General features: G+C 42.1%; 2 protein-coding genes and 1 non-coding gene across 4 annotated transcripts in view; 2 read left to right on the top strand and 1 right to left on the bottom strand.

Annotated features, from left to right (window-relative positions):
* On the top strand, positions 1-9,962 carry TIPIN (TIMELESS interacting protein). Of its 2 annotated transcripts, XR_010026206.1 has the most exons (9): positions 1-106; positions 2,499-2,651; positions 3,042-3,135; positions 4,065-4,140; positions 5,417-5,539; positions 5,637-5,700; positions 6,828-7,034; positions 8,725-9,045; positions 9,727-9,962. XR_010026206.1 is itself a non-coding variant. In XM_063142529.1 (8 exons), the coding sequence occupies exons 2-8, from the start codon at positions 2,522-2,524 to the stop codon at positions 8,868-8,870; spliced, it is 840 nt and encodes a 279-aa protein (XP_062998599.1). In that variant the 5' UTR covers positions 1-106; positions 2,499-2,521; the 3' UTR covers positions 8,871-9,295. The 2 variants fall into 2 exon arrangements, 1 of the variants encoding a protein (XP_062998599.1); XM_063142529.1 differs by lacking the exon at positions 9,727-9,962 and having other exon boundaries at positions 8,725-9,295.
* Positions 6,385-6,518, top strand: LOC134409911 (small Cajal body-specific RNA 14). The gene has a single exon (XR_010026232.1). It is a non-coding gene; the product is annotated as a small Cajal body-specific RNA 14 (non-coding RNA).
* DIS3L (DIS3 like exosome 3'-5' exoribonuclease) overlaps positions 9,945-16,051 on the bottom strand; it is a 25,691-nt gene continuing 19,584 nt past the window's right edge. Inside the window, exons 15-17 of the mRNA XM_063142528.1 lie at positions 12,830-12,975; positions 10,999-11,173; positions 9,945-10,916 (exon numbers count right to left, since the gene is read on the bottom strand). Of these exons, the coding sequence (XP_062998598.1) occupies positions 10,608-10,916; positions 10,999-11,173; positions 12,830-12,975 (630 nt within the window). The 3' untranslated portion in view covers positions 9,945-10,607. The remainder of the gene's footprint in view (positions 10,917-10,998; positions 11,174-12,829; positions 12,976-16,051) is intronic.

Below are 16,051 nucleotides of genomic sequence, written 5' to 3'. Positions count from 1 at the left end.
CCCCCCACAACCGGAAGTGGAGGGCCAGTTGTGAGGGGAATTGTCCGCGATGAAAGCTGCGGCGGGCAGAGCCGGTGGCTGCCGGAGTCGCTCGTAGGCTAGTCAGGTAGGGAAGAGGCCCGCGGCCCTGAGCCGCCCTTTCTCTCTCTCTCTCTCGGAAGGGCAGGGGTCGTCGAGGCTCGGGCGGCTCTTCCCCCCCTCCTCCCCCCTATTTATAAACACCCCGTTTATGAGTCAGGTAAATAATTGAGAAGAAACGGGGGCCGAGGTGGAGCGACTGGTTTTCGTATCCCACGTAAGCCTCACCTAAGTCCCATTCATTCCAATGGGTCTACTCCAGGGGTAGGCAACGTGCGCCCCCCCCCCCAGGCCCCTTCCCACTCTTTCGGTAAAAATAAAATAAAATAAATACACGCTTTCTTTCTCGCAGGTTGGGGTTGCTGTTAGCACTGGGAAGTTGGGGTTGAAAGGGGATGTTTAGTGCAGCCGTCCTTTATTATCTGTGGTTTACCGACCACGTACATATAATATAAAAATATATGGAAAAATAAAGTACGTTGCTGGAAAAATATATTATTATTATTATTATTATTATTATTATTATTATTATTATTTATATAGCACCATCAATGTACATGGTGCTGTACAGAGTAAAACAGAAAATCGCAAGACCCTGCCACATAGGCTTACAATCTAATAATAATAATAGTACATAAAACTTAAGAAGTAAATCGTGAAACAGACATAGAGGGCCTGGTTTGCAGGGCTACACTAAAAAATAAGGCAACTTGCTGTGTAATTGAGATGTTAGAGGAGAGACTCAATTGAGACTGAAAGAACTGGGCATGTTTAGCCTGGAGAAGAGAAGATTGAGGGGAGACATGAGAGCACTCTTCAAATACTTGAAAGGTTGTCACACAGAGGAGGGCCAGGATCTCTTCTCGATCCTCCCACAGTGCAGGACACGGAATAACGGGCTCAAGTTAAAGGAAGCCAGATTCCGGCTGGACATCAGGAAAAACTTCCTGACTGTTAGAGCAGTATGACAATGGAACCAGTGACCTAGGGAGGTCGTAGGCTCTCCCACACTAGAGGTCTTCAAGAGGCAGCTGGACAAGCATCTGTCAGGGATGCTTTAGGGTGGATTCCTGCATTGAGCAGGGGGTTGGACTCGATGGCCTTGTAGGCCCCTTCCAACTCTGCTATTCTATGATTCTATGATTCTATGAGATGTTAGAGGAGAGACTATGCATGTTTAGATAAGAAAGTTCTACAACTCCCAGCATGCCCTAGCCAGCTAGGGCATGCTGGGAGTTAAAGGACTTCTTTTTTTTAGGATTGCAGTCTATAAGGATTGTCCCTGGAGAGATTGTGCAATAGGGTAAATGAAGGATTCCTTTGATGTGTTGGGGCTCAGACAACACCTCTGCCTTTTACTCAGCCTTTGGGGCAGGTGACTTGTCCTTTGTCATATGTCTCATGGCAGCCATTTTGTGGTGGTACCCAGGACAGCTGCCAAATGTGCCCATGCTCCGAAAAGGTTGCATACCACTGGTCTAGTGGGACTAACGTTGGATACAAACTTATTTTTTCCCTTACTAAACTGGGTCTACACAAGTGCATAGTTAATTTTTGGATGGCAACTCGCCCTGAGGAGGACAAGGAATTCAAAATAAGTCAATAAGGCATTCTCCCAGGGGAGGGTGGTAGGAAAATGGGAGGGTGGGAGATCTGCTCATTGTGTTTTGGACTTTCAGAGATGGAGTCATTAATTAGACCTGACTTCAATGTGCACAAGTCATTTTGGGGTGTGTGTTTTAAATGGAAATAGCAGTTGGTGAAGTGCTGATTGTTATTGGGATTGCAGCAGGTAAGGAGCCGAGTTCAGCCATCTCCTTCCTTGCTGCGGTCCTAATGGAATCAGCTTCTCTAGAGATGCTGTTTGCACTGGAAGGAAAGCTCCCATCAGGGCCACAGCAAAGGGAAGAAAGGGTTAAATTTCCCCTGCCTACCTGCCTGCTGTAATCCCGGAAAATATCAGTCTCTATTCTACCTGCTGCTTTCCTGTTTTGTTTTCAAAATATACATAAAATGCAAAAAACCCAAATATATATTTAAAAAAATATTCCTAAAAATTCCACAGAAACCTCATTCCGAAGGTAAAAGTTAGGTGGTTTGCATTGTTTTGTTTAGCATTTTTTCCTTGTTGTAAAAACAGTGCAGTCCTGTCAGGAGTAGTTATTTGACAGTATGAACTGATTAAGATGTGTTATGAATAAGAGTTGTATTAATCTATAGATGCCTAGGTAAGGGTTCGATGTTGTAACCTAAATAATTTCACCTCTCATCACCCTGCCTTGTACCTCTTAAAATTCATTACTGAATTGGGACAAGAGAGATGCCCTGCAGTTCCACAAAGTTTTTGAAATGTATCCATCATCCAGTGCTAATTTTCCTCTCCACACCCCTTTCTCCTTTTTACAATATTTGTTTTCCAGGGTAGAGCACCTTTGCTAGCAAGATGATAGATCCAATAGAGGGCAATTTGTTTGATCTTCCTGATTATGAACACATCCAGGATGAGACGTTTCTACCTCTGCCACCTCCAGACTCTCCAGGGGGAGATGTTGAAGAAGCCTTAGTTAATGGAGGTGACTAGTCACTTGAACTAAATCTTGGCATTTAGAACCTAGCAGCACAATCCTATGTATGTTCGCTTGGGAGTAAGCCTCACTGTGTTAAGGGGCCTTACTTTGAGGGATGTGTGCACAAGATTACAAGCTAAGTCCATGAAATTGACTCTGCTGCTAATGCTGGACTCTTTACGAGGGCTAAAATTTAGTTTATGTACATAGTAGAAAATAACCATTTCAAAGTTATAGGTAATGATTATGTTTGATCTTCTGAAAAAGAGACTGGGTGGGAGCTTCTTTGTATACCTTCTCTCTCATAAAGTAATTTAGTTTAGACATAACAGGCTCTAACAGCATCCCAAATATAAAACATTATTGCATGGTTAAATATGTTATTTTATTTGCCAGAGCCAGAAGGAAACAAGTTGTCACAAACCAAGGATTCATCTGTAACTACTAGGGGAGCTGTTAAAAGATCAGTGCCTAAACTGGATGCTCAAAGGTATTTAACAACATTTTCCTAATCATGTGTGTGTAAACCTTTTTACATGCATTTGCTGCTTTGACACCTTTTTAGTGATGCCAGAATTCTAGAACCTGGATCGCTGAGATAAATCCCAGTGTGGATCTGAGGTGTGCTTTTTTATCCTTTGTTGAACTGTGTAGTGCCCTTCTGAGGTTACAAGAAATGCTGCAGTGTAGAACTCTGGTCACTAATTCCCACATGAGCCTGCCCGCTCACTACTATTGTCATTACAGGCCCTGTTTTGAGTTCCATTGCATGTAGCGGTCTGGTTGCCTAGGAGGGCCCTTTCAGTTGCAGTAGAGCTCTACCCTGGGAGGTCCAATCGGCTTCCTCTTTTTTGGTATTTTTGGCATGTTGCGAATTACTTTTTGTTTTGCCTTTGATTTTAATAACTGTGTTTTGGTTTTTAGCTTGTTTTAGTATTGTTTAATGGATTGTATGTTATTTGAATGATGTGAGCCACGTTATGAAGGGCTAAAATAGAGGATAGAAATATTTCAATGAATAGGTGTTTTTTGTAGATTAGTCTAATCAATGAGTCGTGCTTTGCCCTTGTTGTGTTGTACTGCCATATCACCTCCTTGGCAATGAGTGGGGGGGATAAGATGGGCTGCAACAGAAAACCTTTAGAGCTTGTTGGTTGGATGAGGACCTTCTTTACACCACTACACCATTGTGTAGTGGAGTCCATTGAAGGAATGGCCTGGCAACCTTATTTGTAAACCGTCTTTGTTTTAATGAGGTTTGACTGAGTTTTGTTGGTCTCAATAGTGTATTTATTGTGCGGCATTGAGACACATGCTGTGCCGCTTATACACATGGCATTGTATTTAAAGATTTTAGATGGAATACCTATTAATGATACATTTTTAACAAATAACTGGAGACACTTCTAACATTCACAGGTTAGTTTCAGAGAGAGGACTTCCAACTTTGCGGAATATGTTTGATAATGTAAAATTCAAAGGTAAAGGTCATGAGGTAAGCAATGGTGAGAAGTCTTCTTTTGAATTTTGTGGCCATTGCCTGCATATTATGTATTCTGGGGTCTATATTGGGGTTGGAATGTTCTAATGGGAAGTCTGTCAATGAAGGATTGGATAAAACATTAGAGTCTGGAATGCCAGTGTGGCTATTTTTATTGATTGTGAATTGCCGCTTTTGTTACCATGATGCTACTAAAAGTGGCTATTTCAAGTAATATTTGTTTGATATTATACCTCTATAACAATACAAAGGAAGCTGAGGTAAGGACAAAGATTTGCTTCAGCGTTGAAGAGATTGTTGTTTGCGGGATTAATGAATCATTTAAAAGGCCTTTCCAGACAACTGCTCTAATCATGCAGTATCTTATGGATTTGGGTAATCTTGCTGCAGACAAACTACATTTGCTGAGAGGCAAGCTCTCATTTCACTTTTGAAAAAGAAAAAAGAGGAGATATGCATTGTAGCATTGGTGGTAAGATAGAAGTATAAATTACATTTTTAAGAACTATTAAGATATATGAACACTTATTTACTGGGATGGAAGGATGGTGATCATTTGCCTTGCAAAGTCTTACAAAAATCCTTTTTTAAAAAAAGTTAATTAAATGGTGAGAAGTTGGTGTAGTGCATTACCACTTGTGATAACCACACTTCATGTAGCACTTCAAACTGTGTTAAATGTGCTAGTCATTATCTGGCAATAGCAAAATACAATTTTCAGATGAAAAAAAATGGATTTCCCTGCAGTATATGTACATGCTTGGTAAAGGCATTTTCATCCCATGTAACAAAGTTGCATTCATTATCCATATACAACGATTGTCCAGACAAGCTTTAAAGTGATCTGTTCATTGCAATCAAAAATTAGATATTTTGCTTATTGCCACTATCTTAGGAACAACATAGAAAACATGTATTAATTATATTGAGTCAAACTGTTGTCTACACTGGCAGTGGCTCTGCAGGGTTTCAGACAGGTGTTTTTTCCAGCCCTTCCTGGTGGTGACCGGGACTGAAACAGGGACCTTTTACAAGCAAAGCATGTGCTCTTTCACTGAGCTATGGCCTTTCGCCTAAGTGTCGTCAGGAAAGGGACTTCAGTCTGCCCATTTTTCAGAGCTGATTACTTTTATAGATTAGTTTCTTCTAGCCCAGAAATACAAAACTAACGATTCAGTATTTTAAGATTGTCCAATAGTTAAACTTATTAAAACTTTCTTAAAGTCTTATGGATCAAGCAGTTTAAAAAGTGTGTTGTTCTTGCATTCAGGAGGCGGACCTGAAGACACTTATGAGGCACATGGAGCACTGGGCTCATAGGCTGTTTCCTAAACTTAAGTTTGAAGATTTTGTTGACAGAGTAGAGAGCTTGGGAAATAAAAAACCAGTTCAGGTGAGTGTCAACTGTGTCAGCTTTGATCAAATGTAATGCTTAATCGAAGGCAGAAAATACTTGACCTGTAATAAATGGCACATCTTCTCATTTCTAGGCATGCTTAAAGCGAATTAGACTTGACCTACCCATTTTGCATGAAGACTTCACAAGTAATGAAGGCATGTATGCATTGTAAATCCTACCCTGCATCATTCCTCCTCTGATAGTCATTTAGGTGCTAATGTGAAATAGCATCACAACATTCATGTCATGTAGTGGTGAACTGATCTGTCTTCCATTGATGCATGTTAAAATTACAATGCAAAAGTGCTACCTCATTCATATGGAGTGAGCCAGAATGTCAATGCCTTGCTGGATCAGACCAAGGATCACCTAGTCCAACATCCTATGCAACAATCCCAACGTACAGCAAGGTCTCAGTGGTTCCTTGGAAATTGTTTAATTCCCTGCCCTCTCTTGGTATAATGCATTTAATTGATTCTTATTCTAGGGATTTAGAACAGTTAGATTCTATATTGTGTTTAAGATACAAATAAGTTTGATCATATGTTCATAGTAAACTTTTATAGTCTTCTCAGAAGCTCTGGGCTCCTCATAGAGGGATAATGTGGAAATTTTGGAAATTGATGCAACAGTGATGAAATTAGTGAAAACCACTCCTAAAATTCGTCAAAATTCTCAATGCTGTCACTTCTCTAAGGTATATGGTAGGAGATAAATTTTGGAATGAGGAAGAAATTTTGAATTCTCACACATCTCATGTAATGATAAACATCTCAAAAGTGTAAAACATTGAAATCCAGGGATTATTCCTCCCAGCATCAGAGAAATTAAGACAAAATGTGGCTGCAATGAATATTGGTTGCATTTGTTAGCAATACAATGCACCCATCAGCAGCCACATACATTAACAAAATGGTTCCTGCCGACAGTGTCTGTCGAGTTATCAGATTTCTGTGCGATGGTTCCATACATCTGTGTTGAGTTACAGATAAGTTTGGGTTTAAGGAAAGATTAATGACATTTGGTACTAGGATGAATGCAATCACTTCAGATTGCTTCCTAGTTAGTGACCCAGGAACTTCTGTGTCGCCATGTAGGTGGCAGCATTTCGAGCTACATTTGCTATTTCATGAAATGAGGAAATATTGACTTAATGTAGTTCTAGTAATGTGATGAGACCTAAAAGGCGAAATGTGTCGTGGCATACTTGATTTTGAAGCAACCCAGCTGAGCTGTAGGTGTTGTCTGGAAACGGCTGATGGAGTTCTTACATCCAATACAGGTGAAGATGGGGGAAGCAACGGACTTAATGCAGCTACTGAAGAATTAGATTTCTTTTCTAAAATCCAGAATACAACAGAAGAGTTTAGTTTGCCTCTAAGTACCACACTAACAGAGGAGCAACAGCGGAGAATTGAAAGGAATAGGCAACTAGCCCTCGAAAGAAGACAAGCAAAAATGCAGCTTAACAATGAATCACAAGAACATGGTAAGTTCTAATGTATGAATTGAGACCATTACCTGGTTCACATGTAGCAAATCATGGGTTTATTAATGTGCATGCTGGCCACATTTTGCTGCCATTTTGAATATTTAACCCAGTTGCTATGTGACATCCGAACCAGAACACCAATAATTAACCTACAATTAGTAGGTAGGTTAACTAGGGTGACCATATGCAAAGGAGGACAGGGCTCCTGTATCTTTAACAGTTGTATTGAAAAGGGGATTTCAGCAGATGTCATTTGTATATATGGAGAACCTGGTGAAATTCCCTCTTCATCACAACAGTTAAAGCTGCAGGAGCTATACTACAGTGACCAGATTTAAAAGAGGGCAGGGCGCCTGCAGCTTTAACTGTTGTACTGAAGAGGGAATTTCACCAGGTTCCCCATATATACAAATGACACCTGCTGAAATTCCCTTTTCAATACGACTGTTAAAGATACAGGAGCCCTGTCCTCCTTTTCATATGGTCACCCTAGGTTAACTGGATTGTTTAAGCTATAGGTCTAGGTTCAGGCATTACATAGAAACCCCCACTTGGCCCCATTGGGGATTGAATATGCAAAAAGGCTGTGGAATGCACCTGGCATACAATGTGGTAAAATCATGATTAACCCACAATTTGTTGCCATTCTGTGCAAACATCTCCAATTTTGGGTGGAGGATTTTGGGATAATTCTAAAATCACTGCTAAAAATCACTGACTTGTTCTGTTCTGGCAATTGAAAATATTTTAAAAATGGCTCCTTCCTTTAATTTGGAGTGGTTCTATTTTTTTCTCTTCAAACTAGGGAAACTAGTTTAATAAACTTGTAGTAGCTTTGTTCTGAAATAATGCTGAAACTAAAGCCACTCTGATGCGTAGATGGGCCAGGATGATTCCTGGCTCTGTTGTAAAGGGACTCAGCCATCATTTGAAACTAAAATCCAATTGCTAACTAGGCTCTTGTAGAAGTGCTCTTGGATGGGTCTGGATGTGAAGTTTCATGTCTATATCTATGCTCCTTAGAGTGGGTTCAGTTTGCCTACCCCTAGGTAGATTAGCTATCAGAGGTTGCCATGACCATGCAATAGTTGCTTACAGGAACTGGGCAGTGTGTGCGTACGCGCACCCAAACTCATTGTGATGTTGGGAGTTAAGTGGTGACAGCCATGGGCTAGATGAATGTGAGCAGCAGGATCTAGCCCACCGGTTGTAAATTCCCCACCTCTTCTGTAGACTGCTCAGAGTGCAGGAAACATTAATGTAACTTCTTTGTTCCATATATCTGACTGACCTACAGAACCTTGTAGTGTTTAAACAGTGTAGGACTCATGTTGACTTTGAGAAGAACTCTGCAAAAGAGATTATAATACATAATTACTGCTCTCAATTCCATGGAATATTGTGGTAATATTTAACCAGAACGATTCTCACACTTTCAAGGTTTCCCCTCAGTTTTTAAAGTTAACTATTTCCTGCAGCTTGACTCCTGCCTTAGTGATAACTTTTAAAGGAAGAAAGAAAAGCAGCTGAGTTGAAAGAAATTGATTGTTTGTCTCTCCTCATAAAACTCTTCAAGTTATTGACTGGGAAGCTATGAGCCTTAGCAATTAAATTACAGAGGAAAGGACTTAATGCAAAAAGAATGACTTTGAACAGCCAGGTTTGTTGGTTTGTTTGTTTCTAATAGAGCTGTGTGCAACCCAGCCAAATGAAGTGCATAACACCATCGTGACACAGGTACCAGATGAAATGATTACAGCAGATGCAGGAAGCGTGCCTTTTCAAGCTGCTGAGAAGATGCAAAGCGGAAGCATAGAAGAAGAAGAAAAATGACTTTGAACTGTTTGGAATCAAGTGACCTACATCCTGAAATATTACTGACATATTTTTCATTCCTTGCTGTTAAAAGAGGGGATGAGGGTGTTTGTCAGTGAGTGTTTTTCTTTCAGCATTTTTCCCGTTAACAACTTTGGGTGCTCAGGCTGATCAATTCTGCCAGCCTCCTTAGGTGAGAGAACAGCACTATACTTCAGAATCATTCCTCTAACATCCAGCGTTTTGAAACATCTAAAGTGGGATGAGTTAAAGCAGTTGAAGCTTGGATGAGAGTAGCATCCCCTACAACTTTGAGTTAGAAACCAACATTTGTACAGTACATATTAATAAAAGCTACACATAGACAAATGAGAACACAACTGCCATTTTTTTTTATAACTTTCACATTGTGAAATACTTGTATTACACTGTCCATATTTTATACTGGAAATGTAGATAATAAATCTTGGAAGTCAGAGATGAAGCATAAGCTTTAACTAGGAAACCAAGGAAAACTGTGTATGTTGGTCTTAAAGAAAAAGTAGGACATTTTTTGCATTAGAACATGAGGTGTGACTATTTGTTCAAGGTGGAGGAAGGGAGAAACTGCACACTTTCTTTCCCCTGGAGTGATGTGTAGTGTGGAGGAACCACAAGAATGTCAGAATCCACTTTGAAGCTAGGACAAGCAAATGAACCAGGAGTGACTGCTTATATTTCATGGGGGGAGGAGTGGAGGGAATTGCCTTTTCTGCTCCTAATAAGGAGCCTGTACTCCAGCTTTTAGACAATTTAGTGCCTTCATTGGAAAGGAGAACGGCCTAGCCAAATATCAAAAATGAAAACTCAGCTGATTCAACTATATCTTCCCCAGATTCTGAAGTCCTATACTTGGCTTACTTCTCCTGTTCTCCGGAAGAAGATGCCAGGATTTAGGAAAGCCTGATGGTGTCTGAATTCAGAGGAAGAAAGGAAACTTGAAAAACATTCTGAACTTAGTTCCTGAATGCTTCATTATTAAAGTTGTAGCTCTGTACATTTGAGTACAAACAAATAATGTATCAGTGGAACTGAAAACCATTCGAGTATTAAATGCTGGATAAAATGTAATTTGAAGTAGTTAACTTAATGTACACTAACATTATTTGATAGCTCTTCAAAATTTTGCTAAGTTGTCACATTATTTTTTTATTCTTTGAGGTACATCAGAATATTTACAATTTCCCAAACTTCATTCATAGAATTAAGTTTGTGTTTGAAAATGCAATCTAAAAATATAGCTGCCCCCTTTTGCAGATATTTATTTATTTAGAATATTTATATACCGCTCCTCATTGAAAAAATTTCGGAGCGGTGCACACGGTAAAATGAAAATAAAAACAGAATAAAACAGTTAAAACAAAATTTAAAAAGAAGCAAAAAACAACAACACAGAAATCCAAGGCTGCATGTTAAAGAAAGGCTTCTTGGAATAAAGATGTTTTCAGGATGTTTTATGTTGTATTATTATACAGGGTTAAGTTCTATGACAGCCTTCCTCAACCTGGGGCACTCCAGATGTGTTGGACTGCATCTCCCAGAATGCCCCAGCCAGTGGGAGTTGTAGTCCAACACATCTGGAGCGCCCCAGGTTGAGGAAGGCTGTTCTATGAAAAGCAGAGCCAACTAAAAATAGTTCAACACATCTACAAATATTTTAAAAATAAAGCTAAGCAAATGAAGAGCCCTTACACAAGAACTGTATGAACTGTGATTTCATGCTCCACTCTCTGCGGATACATCTACTAAAGCCAAATCCTTGATTTCCTCCAACAGCTGATACAGGCTCACACCTTGCGTCTGCCGATACTCCTCGTATCCTTCCTCTATCTTCTTAGTTTTGGCCATGTCGTGAGCAAGCTGAGCTTCCTCTGCAGTCTTTGTTACTTCCCTCACCAAATCTGTCCTAGATATGTGAGAACTCTGAGACTGTTCCATTTCTGATGACTTGTAGGGCTTGCAGTTTGTTATGTGAAGCTGGATGATATCGGTATGGCAACGAGAACTCTGTACAGAGATTTTTACCTGAGAAAAGACACAAGAGTAAGATTCTATTTTGTTTTTGCATTTAAACTGGCAGCACCTACGACACAGATTTGTAACTTACTGTCACGTGGTCAAACAGGTTCAGTGTAACAGAATCCCCAGCTGTAGGAGTAGAGCTAATTCTACTGGAAGAACGCTGGAGAGAACCAGGCTTCCATTCGCAGTTCCCATCAACTTGGCAAGAGATGACCAGGCCGTCCTTGTTTTTCAGATAGGCAGCACCTTTGATGCCATACCTGTGACAGAAAGAGATTAGGTGGCAGTTAAATGAGATCCAATTACCATAGAATCATAGAATAGCAGAGTTGGAAGGGGCCTACAAGGCCATCGAGTCCAACCCCCTGCTCAATGCAGGAATCCACCCTAAAGCATCCCTGACAGAGGGCTGTCCAGCTGCCTCTTGAATGCCTCTAGTGTGGGAGAGCCCACAACCTCCCTAGGTAACTGATTCCACCGTCGCACTGCTCTAACTATCAGGAAGTTTTTCCTGATGTCCAGCCGGAATCTGGCTTCCTTTAACTTGAGCCCGTTATTCCGTGTCCTGCACTCTGGGAGGATCGAGAAGAGATCCTGGCACTCCTCTGTGTGACAACCTTTCAAGTATTTGAAGAGTGCTATCATGTCTCCCGTCAATCTTCTCTTCTCCAGGCTAAACATGCCCAGTTCTTTCAGTCTCTCTTCATAGGGCTTTGCACCACTGCACTTTGTATCTAACGGCAGGGGAATTGAAACTTAAGATGCAAGTCTGCAACAATGAATGGGTGAAATGCAATACAAGGAGTACAAAATAGTTGGAAGGCTAGGCAGCCTCTGCTAAAGGAGACCTTATTCACAGGAATTGTCCCACCCTATATCAGAGGCTCAAGGCATCCTCCAAGAGAGAAGAGGGGCCCAAAGGTATTAAGTCCAATCCTTGCGTCTCTAGGGACTGGCAAAGGCCTGTGCCAGAAACCTTGCAGAACTGCTGCCAGTCAGTATAGACCAGTGGTTCCCAAACTTTTTCAGGTCACCGCCCCCTTGGTTCCACAAACTCATGCCCAGTGCCGCCGACCCTATAAAAATCATTATTCAGAATAGCGGTTTTCAACGACCCACTAAGGAAGATAATAGCAATAAAATTCAAAACAGTAACAATTAATTGAATATTTATTCAAAATTACCTTTTTTTAAAGTTTATTCAATTAAACATAATTGATGAACGTGATCCAGTGATATCATATTTTCAAAGTCTGATAGTCATTTAGCAAGAATATTAGATATCACATTTAGTAACTAGGGTAGAGTACCTCACTATTCTGTCAATTCTTAATGGGATGGATGGGCTTGATGAAGTGATACCAGTTTCCCAACGTCTGGTTTAAAATCTCTTAACATGAGTCTTAAATCACCACATTTAGTAATCTGGAGTCAATTTCCTTGCTTAGAGAGAAGTAGGCAGACCACACTAAAACTATGTTCCACCAAATATGATGTTGGAAATGCAACCAGGGGCTTCTGAACCACTCTCCATAGTGCAGGAGAGCGATCAGAAATGTCCTTCTGTAACCAAAACTCCTGGTACGGAAAAGACCACCTCGAGCGCCCCCCTGTCGCCCCTTTGCCTCTTAACGCCCCCCTATGCAATCCCATCGCCCCCAAGGGGGCAATACTGCCCACTTTGGGAACCACTGGTATAGATTATACTTCGCTAGATGCACCAATGGTTTGACCGGTATTGTTCCTAAGTAATTGTGGTTCCTAAATTTAATTCTTTCCCCCCATCGCACTCATCAATTCTAGCTTGACAAAAACGTTCGTAGCAAATCCCACCGGATTAAATCCAAACCTACCAATACTGCCTCCCACCCTGCCAAGCAACTTGCTTTTCTCGCCTGAAGGCGCGGCTGCTTTACCTTGGCACGAAGACTAGCACACCATTTGTTCGGATTGAATAGATCACCCCATCTGCTGTGCACTGCTCATCTCCTTCAGAATTCTTGTCTTTGAAGTACATACACTGGAAAAGTTCAGTTGACTGTTTCTGGGCATGCTGAGCAGCCTATGCGAAGAAAACCATTTCGATTAAAACACTGAGCTTTCTCTCACGATGTCTAGTTCAGAATGTTTTAGAATGGCAGCCCATGAAATCGTCAAGTGCTCAGTCTCTAGTGCAGCGTTCTTTACTGCGAGGGCCGCTGGAAACTCCCAGTCACCTGATGTATAGAGCTCTCTCATTCTTTCATTAATCCATAGAACCATAGAAGAGTAGAGTTGGAAGGGTCCTCTAAGGCCATCCAGTCCAACCCCTGCTCAATGCAGGAATCCACCTTAAAGCATCCCTGACAGATAGCTGTCCAGCTGCCTCTTGAAGGCCTCTAGTGTGGGAGAGCCCACCACCTCCCTAAGATAACTGGTTCCATTGTCATACTGCTCTTACAGTCAGGAGGTTTTTCCTGATGTCGAGACGGAATCTGGCTTTATTTATTTATTTATTTATTTATTACATTTCAATACCGCCCAATAGCCGGAGCTCTCTGGGCAGTTCACAAACCACTACTGGGCTTCCTGTAAGTTAAGCCCATTAGTTTGTGTACTGCACTCTGGGATGAAGGAGAAGAGATCCTGTCCCTCCTCTGTATTTGAAGACTGCTATCATGTCTCCCCTCAATCTTCTCTTCTCCAGGCTAAATATGCTCAGTTCTTTCAGTCTCTCTTCATAGGGCTTTGTTTCCAGACCCCTGATCATCCTGGTTGTCCTCTGAACAGGCTCCAGCTTGTTTGCATCCTTCTTGAAGTGTGGAGCCCAGAACTGGATGCAATACTCAAGATGAGGCCTAACCAGGGCTGAAGAGAGGGGAACTAGTACCACGCACAATTTGGAAGCTAAACTTCTATTAATGCAGCCCAAAATAGTATTTGCTTTTTTTGCAGCCACATCACACTGTTGGCTCATATTCAGCTTGTGATCTACAACAATTCCAAGATCTTTCTCCTTTGTAGTATTGCTGAGCCAAGTATCCCCCATCTTGTAACTGTGCATTTGGTTCCTTTTTCCTAGATGCAGAACTTGGCATTTATCCCTATTAAATTTCATCCTGCTGTTTTCAGCCCAGCACTCCAGCCTATCAAGATCACTTTGGAGTTTGTTTCTGTCTCCCAAGGTATTAGCTATCCCACCCAATTTTGTGTCATCAGCAAATCTGATCAGTGTTCCCTGCACCTTCTCACTCTCTCTTTTTGCAGTAGCTGCTCCTTGCAGCAGGGGCTCTCTAGCTTTGCCCTGCTGTTTGCTTTAGCAGTGGGCTGACTGCTGAGATCTGGGCTGCCGCTCATCAGCTGTAAGGGGGCTGGGGGAAATGAGAGCGCAGGAGTCAGTGGCCAATTAGTGTGGCAGGGGAGGAACCCAAGAGGCAAAGAGCAACGCGATAGGCCAGCTGCAGTGCTGCGCTGGTGTTGAGGGTGGAGGGGAAATTGAACATATGGGTGAGAGAACGAGAGAAACGAGGACCTGCACTGAGAGCCTTTGCAGCAGTGAGTAGAGCAGAGCAGAGCACCCTCAGGGATGAGGAGAGGGCCCATCCCAAGCCATGCACCAACTGAGCCTGTCAGAATTTGCCTGCCTGGTGACTGGCGGATAAGGCGAAGAGGCCACCAGAGGCGACTGATGCACAGCATCACTGCTTGACCTGGAAAGGGGAAGAGGAGAGGGCAGCCAGGGCCAGGAGAGGCCCCGAAGTGGTCCTCAGTGGTGGTGCCTGGAGACAAAGCGGCTCCAGCTTGAAACAATAGTGGCCATTGCTCCAGTGCTATTTCTACCTGGTCATGGCTTTGAATTTTGTTCCTGTGCTTTCTCTGTGACTAAAGTGGCCATGCTTGTTACTTTCTAGCAAACTAATTGGTATTCTTTAACCTTGCCCACATTTATTTGTGGTCAGGTCTGCATGGAAAAACCGCTCAATTAACTAGTTCAGCACTTTAGCAACGAAGCATGGGGAAAGTTGCCACAAAATGCTAACCTGATTTGTTTTTGACCACCTTTCTGCCTCAGTCTCCCAAATAAATGGCTGAAGGATCAGAACAGGCTTTCTCTGCAGTTCATAGGAGCATAAATCCTTGGGGGAAAGCTCTGTGCAGACACATTCTCCTTCAGTGGAGAACTCAACTCCTTGCATTTCTTTCAGAGGCAAAGCTCTGCAAATGACTTTGTGTCTGCTCCCTTCCAGTTGGAGGAGAGATGACCCCCCCAGCACCAGTTATGCCTGCTTTGAAATACTGAAGGAAGAGCTTGGCTGCTAGATCAGTCCACAAGCAAGGCATGGAAGCCACAGGCCTATCATCGTCCCCTAGCTACTGAATGCCAGTTTCATACCGCCTCTGAACCTGGAAGATCCAGATAGCCGTCGAGAGACAGTCTCTCCAGAATGTCTTTAATTGCCTTTCAAACACAGCTAAGCTAGTAGCCATCAGCACATTCCATAAATTAATGATGTATTGTATGTTTTAATCTCCCGCCAACCGATTTCATAGAATGACCCTGATTAGTGCATGTGGAAGTGAAAACTAGAACTGGCCACAAAGGAACAGAGGCCCCAGCTAGCTAGTTCTAGCAAGCAGGTGCAAGCATACGAGGAAGTCAGCAGGGCCCGCTCTTCTGGAGAATCTTCTCAGGATGCCAGAGCAGCCAACTGGCAAAGCAGCCGTTTGAGGGCAGTGCTTATCAGCCATAGCATTGACAGCACAGGTGCTAAATTACAGTAATTTTTAAGCGTCTTCTTCCAGAATTTGCCAGTTGGATAAAACTGGTCCTAGTGAGAATTTTGGAAACTAAATTAAATCCACCAAAGGAAGAATGAAGTCTTTTGTGGAGCAGCAAATAGAAGCCATTGGTCATCTGACGGATCAGACTGCCCTCCGTAGAAGCCTCACAAATATCTCAAGAAATAGCAAATAAATCCCCTTCAAACCCACCCACCTGCCCAGACCCACGTTCTAGTGCAAGTCAGATGTGGTACCTCATAACAGACCCCTCAGAAACAGAAGTGGGTGGCTATCTCATAAACAAGGGGTGCAGAACCTCTGTGAGCTTGAGGTCCGAATTCCATTTTGCATAAATTTCTGGGGCTATTATTATTTTA

Source organism: Elgaria multicarinata, chromosome 16 (assembly GCF_023053635.1).
Source record: "Elgaria multicarinata webbii isolate HBS135686 ecotype San Diego chromosome 16, rElgMul1.1.pri, whole genome shotgun sequence".
NCBI classification, from domain to species: Eukaryota; Metazoa; Chordata; class Lepidosauria; order Squamata; family Anguidae; genus Elgaria; species Elgaria multicarinata.
The sequence above is the reverse complement of the archived record's forward strand: the minus strand, read 5'-3'. Positions and strand labels throughout refer to the sequence as shown.

Excerpts from the sequence above, each read along its gene's own strand:
- TIPIN (XM_063142529.1), top strand. The coding sequence starts at position 2,522 with ATGATAGATCCAATAGAGGGCAATTTGTTTGATCTTCCTGATTATGAA. Across the intron at positions 2,652-3,041 it reads AGAAGCCTTAGTTAATGGAG|AGCCAGAAGGAAACAAGTTG; the intron begins GTGACTAGTCAC and ends TTTATTTGCCAG. Across the intron at positions 4,141-5,416 it reads TCAAAGGTAAAGGTCATGAG|GAGGCGGACCTGAAGACACT; the intron begins GTAAGCAATGGT and ends TCTTGCATTCAG.